This window comes from Ciconia boyciana, chromosome 4 (genome assembly GCF_034638445.1).
Source record: "Ciconia boyciana chromosome 4, ASM3463844v1, whole genome shotgun sequence".
Taxonomy (NCBI): Eukaryota; Metazoa; Chordata; class Aves; order Ciconiiformes; family Ciconiidae; genus Ciconia; species Ciconia boyciana.
In genome coordinates, this window is record NC_132937.1 from 73641539 (window position 1) to 73657256 (window position 15718).

The window sequence follows — 15718 nt, forward strand, 5'->3', positions numbered from 1 at the left end:
CTGTTCCAAGAGAGTGACCTGGTATTTGAGCATGCGGCTCGGGGACAGCCAATGCTCGCCTCTTTGCTCCGAGACAGAAGTTACCATATGTGGGACATAAACGGTAATTTTCTGCCCCATGGTTAATTTCCTTGCTTCTTGGATTAAGAGTACAGTTGCTGCCACAGCTCGCAAACATCCAGGCCATCCCTTGCTGACATTATGCAATTGCTTAGAAAAATACCCAACGGCCCGTTTCCAAGTTCCTAATTTTTGAGTCAACATACCCAAAGCAAGATGTTATCACTCATGTACAAACATTGAAAAGGCTTTGCTAAATCTCGGAGTCCTAACACAGGTGTGGACATCAAAGCCTTCTTCAGATTTTTAAAAGCTGTCCAACACTCAGGTGTCCACAACAGGTAATTCTCCTGGGATCCTTTCAAAGCTGCATAATTGAGGATCCACAATCAACACCACCCGACCGTACCCAAAAATGTCCGCAATTCCTGTATCGTTCTGGGTTCTGGAACTTGACAAATTGCTTCCTTTCTGCCTGCTCCCGATCTTCTTTGTCCTTGCAAAATTTCAAAGCCTAAATATATCACAGTCTCTTTCCCAATCTGGGCCTTGCTTTTTGATACTCCGTATCCTGCTTGTCCCAAAAAAAAATTCAACAAGCTGATGGTCACTTGTAAACAGTGCTCTTGAGTCTCTGCTGCTATCAAGATGTCATCTACATACTGCAATATTATTCCTTCTGAATTTTTTTTTTCTCCAAACTTCCAATTCCTTTGCCAATTGATTACCAAATATTGTAGGATTATTTTTGAACCCTTGAGGTAGCACTGTCCAGGTGAGTTGTGTCTTGTGTCCAGTGGTGGGGCTTTCCATTCAAAGGCAAATATGCCTGGCTATCCTTGTCTAGAGGTATGCAGAAGAAAGCATCCTTGAGATCAAGTACAGTAAACCACTTATGTTTTTCTTTTAAAGATGTCAGCAAGGTATATGGGTTAGCTACTACTGGGTGAATGTCTTGAACAATCTGATTTACGGGTCTTAAATCTTGAGCTAACCTATATTCCTTGCCATTCTGCTTTTTCACTAGCAATATCAGGGTATTATATTCTGATTCACATTCTATCAATAATCCATAATTCAAAAATTTTGTTATTAATTCTTCCAACCCCTTTCTAGCTTCCCACTTAATAGGGTACTGGTTTTGTCTTACCGGTTTAGTTCCAGATTTTAGAACAACCTTTACTGGTTCTGCCAATTTAGACTGACCTGGAATTCCACTAGCCTATACCAAGGGTGTTACTGCATCCTCTCCTTCTGCAGGAATTTCTTCCTTCGGTCTTGGTGTGTTCTGTAACATAAAAATTCTCGCTTCCACAGCTTTTGATTCAGATATTAACAGCTGAGTCTCCCCCTTTTTTTTTTTTTTAATTATTTTGTGCATTCAATTTACTCAATATATCTCTTCCTAACAAAGATGATGGACATTCTGGCATATACAAAAATTGATGAGTTACCCATTGCTTTCCCAATTCAAATTTCAAAGGTTGTAAAAATGGCTGATTTTCTTTCTGCCCTGCTGCCTCAACAACACTTATAGTTTTATGACTAAACCCCCCTTTGCATATATTTAATACCGAATATGTTGTCCCTGTATCAGCTAAAAATTCTACTTCATCATTCCCCAGCTTTAATGTAACCAGGTGTTCAGCTGGGGTTGACTTCCCCAGTCTCCTTCAGTCCTCATCATTCAGTCATCAACTTAATTGCCTTTAGCGAAAGATCCAATTCTCTCACTTTGGGACATTCCCTTTTCCAATGCTACAGGCAGAGCAACATCATCTTAAACTCTTATTCCTTCCCTGTTTTTTTCCAAAGTCAATACCATAAAATCTTGCAGGATAATCCCACACTGTTTTTGCCACTCCAGATGATTTCTCAAAACAAAAATAAATACCTCATAAGGTATTTGATCTCATTTACCTTCCCTTTGGCAAAATAACATTAATTACAAGATGGTATCATATCACAATGTACTATTTTCTGGCCATTTCTCCCCACCTTCCAAGGTATACATTGGCCACCAATGATTGCAATATACAATTAATTGTTTCCGAGTCAAAGGATCACCCCCCAGATCTTTCCAATTTTTTAAAATACATCCTAAAGGTGTTCTTTGTGGGATGAGTTTCTTACACGGAAATGTACCCATTTCCCAAATGACTAGTGGTTGTGATTGTGCACTATCACAATCACTAGTCAGAGGGACCGCAACCCTTGTTGGAGCTCCCTCTGGGATTCCAGCCCCCTGCCAGAAATCCCAACCTTGGAGGCTTCAATGCCCCGTTGAAGACACCCCCTTGGGCCCTGCTCCACAGGCTTTCGCCTAGCAGAGACTTACCAACCGAGGTACCTCTTAGCCCAACCCTGTGTAGCTTTCGCCATGCCTTACGAGCAGGCTTTGGTGGGACTCTAACTCACGTCCTACCTAAGTGGGACTCTAACCCCACGTACTGCCCAGAGTGAGACTCTAACCCATGTCCTACCTAAAGTTCTGTTACCCGTTACAAGAATGCCTTATTACCTTGTTCCAGGGGATCTTGCTCAGAATTCTTCGGTCCGGGGATCAGAGGTTCTCCCCGAGAATCCCTCGGTGCCGGCTGGAGGTCCTGCGGTCCCTCGGATCCGTCAAAATTGAGAAGCCGGGTCCCATCTGGGTCGCCAAAACTGTCACCGAAATTGGGAATCAAACTCCTTAACACCAATGTAGTATTAAGAAGCAGGCATTCTTTATTATGGCACCGGATGCAAGGGGGATCGTTCCACCTAGCGTGCATCCCACAGGTTGCATCAACCAAAACTTATATTGTCCATTTACATACATATGCATCAAATTTCCCAGAATGATCATGCATATTCATTATGTTTCCCAGAACTAATTATCATATTTGCGTGGTCATTACACATGCATCCTTGAGCTCTGAGGGGCTTCCGTGGAGGTCTCTGGTGGTCCTTGGTGGTCATACAGGTGTGTCCTTTAGTTGACCCCTTCTTATGGGCATGCGCAATCCCACCTTGCTTATGTAACTTGTTTTCCTTCTTCATGGTGCATGGTCCCTAACAATGATTTGGCACCCTTAACACAAACCAATTATTCTAACCACCCTCGACTCTTTGTCAAGATGGGCTGGGGCTGTACTGGGAACATAGCAGCATGTCCGTACTACTCCTTGTCCAATTGTCTTTGGGCATAGTAGCATATCCATAGCCATAGGTGTACAAACACAATATTAAAGCATTGTCTAACCTGCTCCTATCTCTATGTTGCTTAGTTACAAAGAATGAACTAATCATTTTGGTTACGTCTGGTTACAAGGTGTCTTCCAGTTGCTCTTACTCAGTATTTCAAGTTAAGATCCCCAGTAATTTGAGAAGTGGGTGTGCTGCAATATTCTCAAAACACTGAGGCATTGAGGAGCTCTGACTCATTGGACCACAGCTGTCTGAGGATTTTATGAACGTCACCATAAGATGTTCTTTCTGTCTCTCTTGGGAAACAGTCAATTCAGAATTTTAAATTCTCTAGGCCAAGTCTTAAAGGTTTTTTACTTTACTTTTTAAATTATATTTCCATAATTCCTATTTAAGATTTTTTTTTAGTTGAAGACTTCAGTATTTGTTCCTCAAAGCCTTTCTAAACAAATATTCGTAACTGCTAGAAAAGTCAACTTTTTCTCCCTAGTAAAGGACAGGAATGCAACCACTCCCATTCCTTGCATCTATTTTCTTTTAGGAATGTCAGACATAGGAGTCACTATTAAGGCTAATTTTTCTGCAAAGTAGAGGGCAAAAAGCAGAAGGGATTTCAGACACCTCGGGTATTAATTATATGGATGAACAAAGATACAATTTGGACTGAAACACTGTGTCAGAGTACAGGTACCAAACAGCTGAATGTGGCACAGGCTTGATCAGGTGTCTGGCCCTACCATGTTAGACTGTCAGGCTTCAGCCACACAAATATGAGATCTATCAGAGGGAGAAAAATGGTGAAGAATTCTCATTTTACTAGGACCGTGTAACACGAGCTACCAAAACGTTTTATTTAGGTGCTTCCATTGCAAAATATAGTGGGCATAGGTTGCTGTTGTTACACATGGTGCCTAGGGTGTTGAACTAGGATCCGAGTCACCATAATCTCACTAATAAGAGGCAACACTGACCCCAAAACACATCCAGTGTGAGAAAACAAGACACATCTCTTTTACAATCAACTGAAACATACAGATGATCAACAATACTTGACAGCTCGTTTAACAGCTTTCTTGATTGTGTCACACACCAGTGAAGTCAACAGGATTTAAGGACACGGAGGCATTCTTGGCTGCATTAACACCAAAGTAATAGAATTCTGCAGCACGCCCAGAAACTCCTCATGAGCTACAGGCAGGTGCTCTAACCGTAGAGGGCGGTAGTTCCTCACAGCCTGCAAGTTCAGGCAACCTCCTTATACTTCCATGCATTGCCGTGGGCTGTTTCTGTCCTCGCTTTGCATCTCCTACAGGCAACCTCACAGTTCATAGTTTTCAGACAGCCCTCATTTTAAAAGCTCCTAACATGATGGTAATCCCCACTGGAGCTGTGAGGTCATTCAGCAGTTTTAACTGGATTCCTCCTATGCGTATTGCATCAGGTTATTCCATATATAAACCGACAGTAAGAGGCTGTCCTGACACAAGGATGCAGTTCCTCGTTATGAAGGCAAAGCAACCTTTGAAGCAACCTATGAAGACCCTGCAACCACCACCACGGACAGCCCCCGTGCTCAGCCCTTCGTCAGGGAGATACCCAGCTCGACGCCGCTCAGGGCTCCTGCCCCGTCACTCTGAAGACGCCCGCGACAGTAGGTCGGCGGTGCCAGGCCAGCAGAAAAGGCCGCAGCCCCGCGGCCGGCTCCGAGCTGGGGGGCGCGGCTGCCGGCGGCCCGGAGCCGCCCCTCCCCCAGCCCTCCGCGGAGGCGGGAGGGGCGGGACCGCCCTGCTGGGGGCGGGGCCTTCCTGCCGGCTTGGCCTTTGATGCGCTCGGCTCCAGCGCCGCCGTGGCGGCCTCGGCGGGGAGCGAGGTGACCGCGAAGCGGGGTTGCGCCGGCTCGGCTCGGCTCGGCTCGGCTCGGCTCGGCCTGGCCGACGCGGGGTGTCTGGGCGCCCAGAGGGGCCGGGGCCGCTCAGGTCGTGCTGCCGGGCGGGAAGGGCGCGCGGCACCGGCTAACGGCCTGGGGGGCGGGAGCTCTGCAGAGCCGCCGGTGGCCGCGCCCCGGCGTCGTCGGGCGGGAAACGCTGGGCCCGCTGCGCGCGGGCGCTGTCGTGCGCCGCGGCCAGCGTGGGGCTGGGGCTGGGGCTGGGGCTGGGGCGGGGGGGGAGGCCGGCGGGGCGCGCATGCGCCTGGGGCGCTGCTGCGAGGGTGGGTGCTGGGCGAAGCGTGCAGGGCGCGCGCAGGCGTGTGCGGCGGGGCATGAGGCGCGTGGGCCTGAGCGGGGGCTGAGTGCCCGGGTCTGTGGTGGGTGGAGTTCGGCGGGAACGGCCTTGCCGGGGCACGTGTGCGTCCTGGGGAGATGCAGGGGTCGGTGACTGCTGCAGATGGTGGGGTGCGCTTGAGTCCCTTCAGGGGAACAAAGAGAATGGCCGTAGGTGCGGGTGTGTACGCGTGCCCGTCGGGAGAATGGACGGGTTGTCCACAGAAAGGCACGTGTGTGCTTCGGCGCACTGGAGACGTCTTGAAGGACCTGACTTGCGTACGTGGCTTTAAGCGGCCTCTAGAGGAAAGGAGCCCGCACACGGATGTGTGCACACATGCATGTTGCGTGGCAGGAGGGTTTTCTGTGCACACGTGTGTGCTAGAGTGTATTGGGGGTGTACAGCAGGAACAGTACTTTGCAGGTGTGGAAGAAAGGTACAGAAAGGCAGACCCGGCACTTGGGTAATAAATGTACTTATAATAATAAATATACTTTGGAGTTGTAGAAGGGGTGATTCTACATGCACAGAAGGAAGGGACGCAGTGAAGAGGTTGATCTTATTCGTGAGGGGAAATGGTGGGAAGAGTTTCTCACCTCAGCACAGGGTAATATGTGCACAGGGTGATAACAAGAAACAAATGTGCAGGGTGATAGCGAGAATGCTTTTTCCACTCACACAGAAGTGTTCAAGGGTGCTGTTGAAAGACTTTTGTATATGGTCACCTGCATAGGGCTGCAGGAACAGGCCCCAGATGTATGTGCATACACATGATATGGAAGCAATGGCACCATGGGTGGCATGAATACGCATACTAGTACATGGTGTGGGAAGAGTTTTGGGCAGAATAACCTATACGCATACCACGCAGCGAAGCAAGTGGAAAGATCAAATGACTCCACAAGCACGCGGGCATATGCAGAGTGTAGAGATTGTAAAGAGGAGTATTCCAGGCTCTTTGATTTTGAAAATAATCACTTCAGAAATGTGAATGTAGAGTGTACAGGTGGTATAATTTGTTTGTGAAATGCTGATAAAGGGGTGTCTCATGCACTTGAGACTGCTAATGGAAACAGTAGCTACTTGGTTGCTGTAAAATCTGGCCCAGAATTCCCCAGTCTTAAAAAGTCCTTGAACTTCTAATAGTCTAAAAGCTTTAAGATAGGGTATGGAAGAGCAGTAGACCAAAACAAGTACAGATTACTTATTTCAAGTAGTCCTTCATGGAGCACTGTTTTATTTCTTCTCCTTTCTGGTGAAGATTACTAGTCCCACCTAGTAATGACTAGGTACTAAGTACTAGTCTGACCTACCTTTATACAGCATCTAAAATTCTGCAAAGTACTCTCTCTACATTTTCAACATGAGGTACTGAATTTCTTACATACATTTAAAATATTTCAAGCCTGTTGGACAAAAAGAAAGACAAGATTAAATTAAAACAGCCATCATATACGCATATAACAGCAGGCGTTTTCAGCATGAGGAAATAATTAGTTTGCCTGGAGGATTATCATCTGACCCTTTGAAAGGGTAAACCAGTAATTAGTTAGCATATTACTTTTGAAGTAAGGTTCAAATGTAAATTCAAATGAAGGGTCTCAATTTAAACCAGATACTATCTATTACTTTATGGCTGAATCCATAGTACTGAGCTTAATTTGTCATGATAGTAATCAAACGCTGAAATTCCAGGCTGTAGGTATTCTACCTAAGTTGATTGGCATAGCCATAGCTGCTTTCCTTGAGTAAATGAGAAATGCCATTTCTTATGAGCTTAGTCACGGCAGCCATCTTTGCTTTTTGGCACTTCAGTTTCATTCTGAAAGGTAATGTAAACTACTCTCTCAGGAATCATGGTTGTTGGAGTTAAACTAGCAAAAAATATCACTGCCAGTCATAGTTTTGCAGAGCCATAATGGATTGTAAGAGGAGACTAGAAATGTCTCTTACCTTTGATAACTTGGGATAGATTCCTGATCACCCTAACATGACTATTATACCACAAAATTGTTTCATTATGTGTGCTAAAACCTGAACTAATCTGTGTTAAAAATAGGGAAATCTTTGAAAAGTTACTGAATTTTGTAAGTTTCATAAGAGTGGGATGTCACAATAGCCTTTCTTTCAAAAATTTACTGAAAAAATTTAAATGTAATATAAAAGGAGCATGAAATTGGATGTCAGTATTGTCATGCTTGCATAGCAGCATCTCGGAAAGAGCTTCCCTAGCTGTCAAAGCCAGTAGAGAGACTGATACTGCTCTGAGTCAGAGATGAGCAATCCTTGTGCATTAATGTGGAAAAAGTTTACTTGCCATTAAACTGGATTAAAAATCTGACATAACATTAGATTTCATACCGAAAGAATGGTACTTACTTAAAATTCAGTTATTTTCAGAAGGAGAACAACAAAAAACTTATAAACAGCTGGTCTGATACCCTCTGCTACCAACTTAGCAGTTTCTGTTTGGGGGGGAGAGGGAATTTGGGTTATTTTGGGGGAGTTATTGCTGTATGATTTTTTAATAGGCTTTTTTTTTCTCTAAAAGTTTTTTTCCAATTGCTACATTAAAAAAAAAAAAAAAAAAACACTACCAAAAACCAGCAAGGTAAAATGGTAAACAGAGGGTAGGTAAACATTAAAAATGATCACATAGTTTAATTGGCTACTAAACAGGCTGTAAAATGGAATTAGAGAAGATGTCTTGTTACAGTAACTGTTGATGTTGCTTGTAAAAAATACTCGATTTCCATGGCATTTCAATTGTGAGAAACCCTTTTTTTTTCTTTCCAATAGCCTCCAAATTGCCTGATGATAATCATCATTCTTATTCGTCTGCTTGTCTCCACAAGTTGTTCTCTTATTGTAACCCAATATTATTGAATATCTTGATGTACTTTGGCCTGCAAAATAGTATGGAAGGGTTTAGAAGTCAATGTTTAACTCACTTTGCCTCACCAAAGTGTGTTTAAGAGATAAGTAAACTGACTCAGGCAAAAACTTTCTCTTTTTGTTCACAGAGTCTGTCAGTGGATATATCTTTTAGCAGATCGTGCCATTGTGTGGTTTTGGAATATGAGATTTTTTTCTTTCATTTAGCAAGGCATCAATAATTTTTCCACTTATACAGAAGTTTCCATCTGAACAGGAGAAAGTCATTTTACTGTTTAATTGCAGTTGAAGTTCATAATACTTCAATATTGTTTATACAGAATTTTTATGTATTAATTTTAATACCTCTATTTCTATAAATAAGTGAGTTTTAACTAAAAAAAAAAATCTTTACTTTTCTAAAATCTTCTAATGATGGGTACTGTAGGGTATCTGTTGTCTGTTATCAATGGATGAGTTAGTATGTGTCCACAATTCTGGGCTGCACTTGTGTATGCCAGTTCATTTACTTACTATAAAGATTATTATTAATGCTGCTTCTTTTTTTTTTTTTTTTACCCCCGTTATTTCAGGAAGTGTATTTCAAGAATCTTTCAAAACAGAAACAAAAAGAAGTCATGGAGAAGAATGGAAACAACCACAAACTTCGTGTTTGTGTTGCTACTTGCAACCGTGCTGATTATTCAAAATTAGCTCCCATTATGTTTGGTATTAAGGCAGAACCACAGTTCTTTGAGCTTGATGTCGTAGTGCTTGGTTCTCACCTGATTGATGATTATGGGTAAGGTGAATTTTTGTATCTCTGCCAGTCTTTTTCTGGGGTGTTAGCGATAACATCATGAATGTTAGGTAACAAAATCCTTGTCATCATGAACGTACACAAAAAAATTTTAAATGTATTTTTTCAGATTTTATTTCATTTTGCAGCTCCTTCAGAGATTGCATATTTCTGTGGTTTTTTCAACCAATCTTGGTATTTTAGAAAGTTTTGTAAATGCTGTAATTGAGATCAACAGGATCACAGACTATATGAAGTGAGAAACTCAATTGATTCAGACTTCCCTAAGAATCCGGTGATTATCCAATGAAAATGTGCTACAGTTTTTAATTTTCACAGAGAAAATATAATCTTCAGTCATTTTAAGTTGCAGCTCTTCCACTTTGCATAGTTATTGGAGAAAGTACTTACATATTCCATATCCCAGGGAATACTGTTAGTTCTTACTTCCAGGATTGTGGAGGAAGGAAAGGGTGGTTGTCTCTTCCTGACAAAATGAATAACTGATAGATATATTAGGTATGGTTTGGCAGGAGAGATTAGGGTTCCCTCTATAACACCCTATAACTAAGCAGCCAGATCACCTGCCTGGGAGGATGGAATGTCTTGGTCCAAATCCCTTCCTTTGGAAGGACTTCCCACATTGCAGGTGAATATTCTCCTATTTACTGGGGAAAAGGCAGAAGGAACAGCATGCATATTCTTGCTGGGGTTGTGGTGGTTTGATTGGTTTTGCTCAGGCTGCATTTACCAGATTGGGCCCAGTAAGTGAAATAGATAGGAAAATGCTTACTTCGCAAGTCAAAATCAGACTTCAGCATAAGGCTTGCAGTATATCAGCATTGTTGACCTTTTAGAAATGTTATGCATATGTCCAAGTAAAGACACTTTTTGCACTTTCCAACAAGAAATTTTTGCACTTTATAAGTTAGGGTGTGAGGAAGTTATATTATCTCAAACTACTAAGACAGGAAGTTCTACTGCTGCCCATTCTCCGTATAGTGCTCTGTTCCTTGCTTTGTACTGGACATTGTTTCCATCTAATAACATGACATGGCAAGGGGAATTCAACACGACAAAACTAACCTGATTTGAAAAAACAAACAAAAAATCCCAATCAAACTTCTTGCCAGGTTAGCATCTTGAATTGCATCCTGTCTGATTGGAGAAATAAGGTAATCCTATTTCATTTGCTGAAGAGGAGAAACACGGCCCTGATTTTTCTGTAGTCCTGAACCCTTTGCTGTCTGCAAGACTTGTGCAAAGTAATATGAAATACTACTTTTCCAATTCCAAGGTGTTTAACACTTGTCTTTCCGATGTAAATGATTTGTAATGCACAAAGCAATAGAGATTTTGATCTGACAAATGTTGTTGCTGTTAGTTGCTTTGTGGTAAGTCTTCTTAAACCCTGGTATGGTTTGGGGTTTTTTTGGGACCTAGCCCTACACTCCTTAATCGGGGGGATCCTAGAGAATTAGTGGGTCCTCAAAATGTATGTGTTCCAGTGATTTGAGTAGGGTAATCAACAGTAGCAGAACTCATATGATAGTGATCCTGTGAAATGTTTCTTACTGAAACGTTTGGAGGATAGTAAAAGAAACAAAACACCAAAAATGCAGTCTTGTTTGCTCCCTAGATTTTGACCTTTCAGAAGGGAAAGAATATAGAAGAAAAGAGAAGAAAGTTTTTTGAGATACATGCACATAGTAGGGAAAAAGGCAAGTCTATGAAGAGTAATTGTAAATGGAATTGGAAATGTAATGCAGTTTATGCTATAAAAATCTGAGCCGCTTCACTCAGTCGCATAAAAAGGATTTGCCTTTTAAAAAAAAAATTACCTGACAGGTTACTTGTAGGAATATATCCTGTGTGTAACAGCAGTGAGCAGAATTGAGTACATATATAGGATTTTCTTTAGTTACACAGAATGGAGATTGCTTCTTTACTTCAGTTGGAGCACTTTATATTCTTTGCTGTCTTTGCTCAGCTTGCAGATTGCAATTTTCATTTGCAGAATGTGAGTAGCAGAGTGGATTTAATGAAAATTAAATCTGATTTAAATCAGTTTAAAAGTGTAATCCTTTGAATAAGACAGTGAGTGTGTCAGATGGGTTGAAGGCAAAATTGGAAAACTTCTGGGGTTTTTCTCTCTTATTCCAGCCAGAGTGTGCAGACTACTTAGCTCAGGTTTAGTGAATGTGGAAGACAGGTAATCTTATACAGATGTATGATCTTTTATGTTTCAAATAGGTAACTGTAAACAATAACAATTCTCAGTATTCAAGGAATGTTTTAACTTTCTTATTATGGAATGAAGCTGGTAGTATGTGTGGAAAACCTTTTTTCTTTAGTGCAAAAGCGTGTTTCCTTTGAACTTAAGGCCTCTTTGTGCAGTGATTTCTTAAGTCTATAAGTCTTGATACAACTCAAATACAGAATCTGAAAAACAGATGCTAACTGCAAGGTATTTTCCTTGAACATACAGGCCTCCGCTTTGCATCATATCTGTTGTATTTATACATTTGTCCAGCAAAGTCAGTATATTGGTGAGGAGTCAACATACCTTTCCTGAAAGGAAATCATGCCATACCTATTCACTGAAAAGCTCTGCAAACACATGAACAAAGAGTTTGATTTCTGAGGGTTTCCAGAACACATTTAGCAAGGCTCCTCATTAAAGGTGCCTAGAAAAACTTGATGCTTGGAATATGAGGGAAGTTATTCATATGGATGAGAACATTCTGTTAAAATCTTCAAAACTAGTTTCCTCAATGAAGGAGATGTGATAAGCAGGCCTTTGCTCAAACCCAGTACAACTATTCTAATATGCAGTTATTTTGTCAAGCTATGTTGCTGTAAAACCAAGTTGTATTTACTCTAACCTTTTTCCTCTTACCTTCAGTAATACCTATCGTATGATTGAACAAGATGACTTCGATATTCATACAAGATTGCACACCATTGTGAGAGGGGAGGATGAGGCAGCTATGGTGGAGTCTGTGGGCCTTGCATTAGTCAAGTTACCGGATGTCCTGAACCGCCTGAAACCTGACATAATGATAGTTCATGGGGACAGATTTGATGCTTTGGCCCTAGCCACATCTGCAGCCCTGATGAATATTCGCATTCTTCACATTGAAGGTGGGGAAGTGAGTGGGACCATTGATGACTCTATCAGACACGCTATAACCAAACTGGCCCATTACCACGTGTGCTGCACAAGGAGTGCAGAGCAGCATTTGATAGCCATGTGTGAAGACCATGACCGCATCCTTTTAGCGGGCTGTCCCTCATATGACAAGCTTCTCTCTGCCAAAAATAAGGACTACATGAGTATTATACGCATGTGGCTAGGTGAGCAGTCCATTTTTTATGTTTTTCATATGACTTTCAACACTAGACAAACTCAGTAACTAGGTTATCAGTCTGTGGGGTCTGTTGACCAGTGGCTCTGAGAAAAGTACAGGAAAGAAACAGACGGACTTCTTGCTAGTGAGTTTAAGTTTGCTTAATTGGAGATGATTATCAGGCATCAACCTGCTTCTCAAAAAACTAGTATATTTGGTAATACTATCTAGTATTTCTTTCTTTCTACATTTTCTTTTTCTTTTGATCTGTGTTCTACCATGTATAGCTGGAAAGCTACAAATCTGTCCTAGTAAACACATCCGGTCCTTTTGCCAAATCAGACTCCTTAAATGGGTAATTTCTCTGAACTGAACAATTTAAAAACAGAACAGTCGTATAAGAACAGTTATTTTGGTGTAAAGGATGTGTTTAAATAGAATCGGAGCTGTTCAGGGCTAATCTAAAAAAGTCAAAGGGAATTTGTATTATGAACATTCTTTTGAGGAATTCACTGCAACAGGGCAACACATGCCAAAGGCTTTTGGTGTTTCATATTCATTTACTTACAACTAATTCCTGTAAACAATGGGGTTTTGTGTTTGCTTTTTACCTTTCACAAAGCAATCTCCTATATGGTACATTAACCTGTGTAGTTGGAAGCTGGAATCTTCTTAGATCAATAGGTGAATATTTTGCAGATAAACTTTTTTATCAAATGTACTAAAACAAGTATGACTTTTTTAAAGCAATGGCAATGAAGTCTTTGCTTGAGGATGAAGAACTGACAGAAAACCCGAGCAGCTTCAGGGCTTTCTTGTTATTCCAGGTTTACACGGGTGTGAGAACAGACTCTTGACCCTGGTATAGTCTTGCAAAGCTTTAGATGTAGGCCTGCAAGTTAACAGTTTCTTGGGGTTTAGGTAGTGGTCTCTAAAGTTATAAGACTTGCTTAGAGAGGCAAATAACAAACTAGATCCTCCTGGTACTACCTTGAGTTTTATTGTAGCATTGAAATTTGTGTTAGATATCCCATTCAGTGCCTTGACTGTTCAGGCTTTCACATTGGTAGTTTCAAACGTATGTCCTCCCTTCCTCTTACTATTCTACGCCAATAAAAAAACTTCTCTTGGGTTCCATTTGGACAGGTGAAGATGTCAAAACCAGAGATTATATAGTTGCTCTGCAGCATCCTGTAACCACAGATATTAAACATTCCATAAAGATGTTTGAGTTGACACTAGATGCACTCATCTCCTTCAACAAGAGAACACTTGTTCTATTCCCTAATGTTGATGCAGGTGAGTAAAATACCTTCATGACAGAGGGACACAGAACAGATTGTCTTTAAAGCATACATTGGTTCTTACGGAGTGCTTTTATCCCAGAACCTCCAGCCAGATGGAAATAGCTGGATGGTCTCAGCATCAGGTGCATCCACTGCAGCTTGCATGTTCACATTGCTGGAAGACATGTCAGCTTTTCAGTGTGGGGAGGAAGATGAAGGGAAACCATGTGACATGTAGAAGCAATATTAGTGCCTCTTAAATTAACTAAAAACTACAAAAAGATTTTTGCAGTAGATTTTTGGATCAAACTTGGGCTTGCATTCCCAGCTCTGTCACTTACACTGTGAAGATAAAAAGAGAACAAAACCAGCTTGGAGCTGGCAACTCAGTGAACAGCTATTAGCTCCTTTGCATGTTTGGACTTTCAGTTTAACAATAGAACCTGAATCATTTATTCTGCCTCTTGTTTTTTCTGTAGGAAGCAAAGAGATGGTTCGGGTGATGAGGAAGAAAGGCATTGAACATCATCCCAATTTTCGGGCAGTAAAGCATGTCCCATTTGACCAGTTCATTCAGCTAGTTGCTCATGCTGGTTGTATGATTGGTAACAGCAGTTGTGGTGTCAGAGAGGTGGGAGCGTTTGGTACACCTGTCATCAACTTGGGGACACGTCAGACAGGAAGAGAAACAGGTACATGTTTGCTTAACTACTTTAATTTCCTCATGATTCTGAGGTCTTTTTGTTCCACAGGATAAAGTCAAATGAATGCTTGACAGAGGCCATCTTGCAGTATCAGTGCAACATAATTTTTGACCCATTTTAAAGCTTTGTTGGTTACTCCTGTATCATGTTAGTGCTGCTTGTGTGTTTTATGTAAGGTAATGAGGCTTTTATCTATAGACAAGTTAAAATATATCTCCATTTGCAGTGGATTCCATTTAGCAAAATAGGGAACTAATTGTTTTCCTTTATAGCTAGTTTGATGGTTGACATCTATTAAAATTTCACTTTAAAAAATATGAGCTCTTCACCACTTCAGGAAGTAACTATTGTGGCATTTCACAGATATGCAGATATGACACAAATAGCTATTTACCCTGTTTTCATTCGTGCATTTTAAATTTAATAATAGAATTCTGTTGAAGGCTAATATTCTACTCTCTAGTGTTTTGTAATGCATGACAGCATATCATAGGAGTCACCATTGCTTTATTGGGAGCAAAGGCAGGCACATAACTGATGAAGAGCGATGTCAATCTGGCTGGAGTCTTTCCTGCTCAGAGGAAACAAAACCAATTTATTCATTTCTATTTATTCATTTTTAAAGTAGTTCTTATCCTCTAATGTAATTTGAGGAGCTGACTTGTCCTATTGTGTTAACTTTTGTCATCTAGGTGAAAATGTTCTTCATGTTCGTGATGCTGATACACAGGATAAGATTCTGCATGCTCTACAGCTGCAGTTTGGTAAACAGTATCCATGGTAAGTACATTCATCTTGCTTCATTGGAGGGGATGTTAAAGAAGTAGAGTAAAAGGCATTTAGTCCTGAGGTGGTTCATCATATTTGATTGCAGTGGTTTTAATGCACTAGTCTGAGGTTACAAATTATTTTTCATTTCACATGCCTCGTTCAGAATCATAGTGCAATGTCCAGTATGCAGATTAGTATTTGTAGAGCAAAATGTTACTAGTAATGTTTTGATATAACTAGTAATTTAACATCCAACAGAAAGTCAAGAGGACAAAATTCATATGTTAGCTTAGACTAGCATGGTTAAGAGAGCTTGTTCCATAGGTGCAGCATGGGGGAGAACATCCTGTCTGCCTACCTCTGACTTGTGCCTGATTTATGCCTGAGGTCAATCCAGCTATGAAACGTAGAGAGTCCTGAGTGC

General features: G+C 41.4%; 1 protein-coding gene across 4 annotated transcripts in view; it reads left to right on the forward strand.

The window, feature by feature from the left end:
* Positions 1–15718, forward strand: part of GNE (glucosamine (UDP-N-acetyl)-2-epimerase/N-acetylmannosamine kinase) — a 38820-nt gene that overhangs the window by 9949 nt on the left and 13153 nt on the right. Inside the window, exons 1-6 of one of the 4 annotated variants that reach the window (XM_072860066.1) lie at positions 4969–5119; positions 8978–9186; positions 12089–12540; positions 13680–13832; positions 14299–14511; positions 15216–15303. In XM_072860066.1, coding sequence (XP_072716167.1) covers positions 9023–9186; positions 12089–12540; positions 13680–13832; positions 14299–14511; positions 15216–15303 — 1070 coding nt within the window. In that variant the 5' untranslated portion in view covers positions 4969–5119; positions 8978–9022. Of the gene's footprint in view, positions 1–4968; positions 5120–5208; positions 5226–5630; positions 5789–8977; positions 9187–12088; positions 12541–13679; positions 13833–14298; positions 14512–15215; positions 15304–15718 lie in introns of those variants that run through there. The other 3 variants (XM_072860065.1, XM_072860063.1, XM_072860064.1) reach the window with 3 other exon arrangements.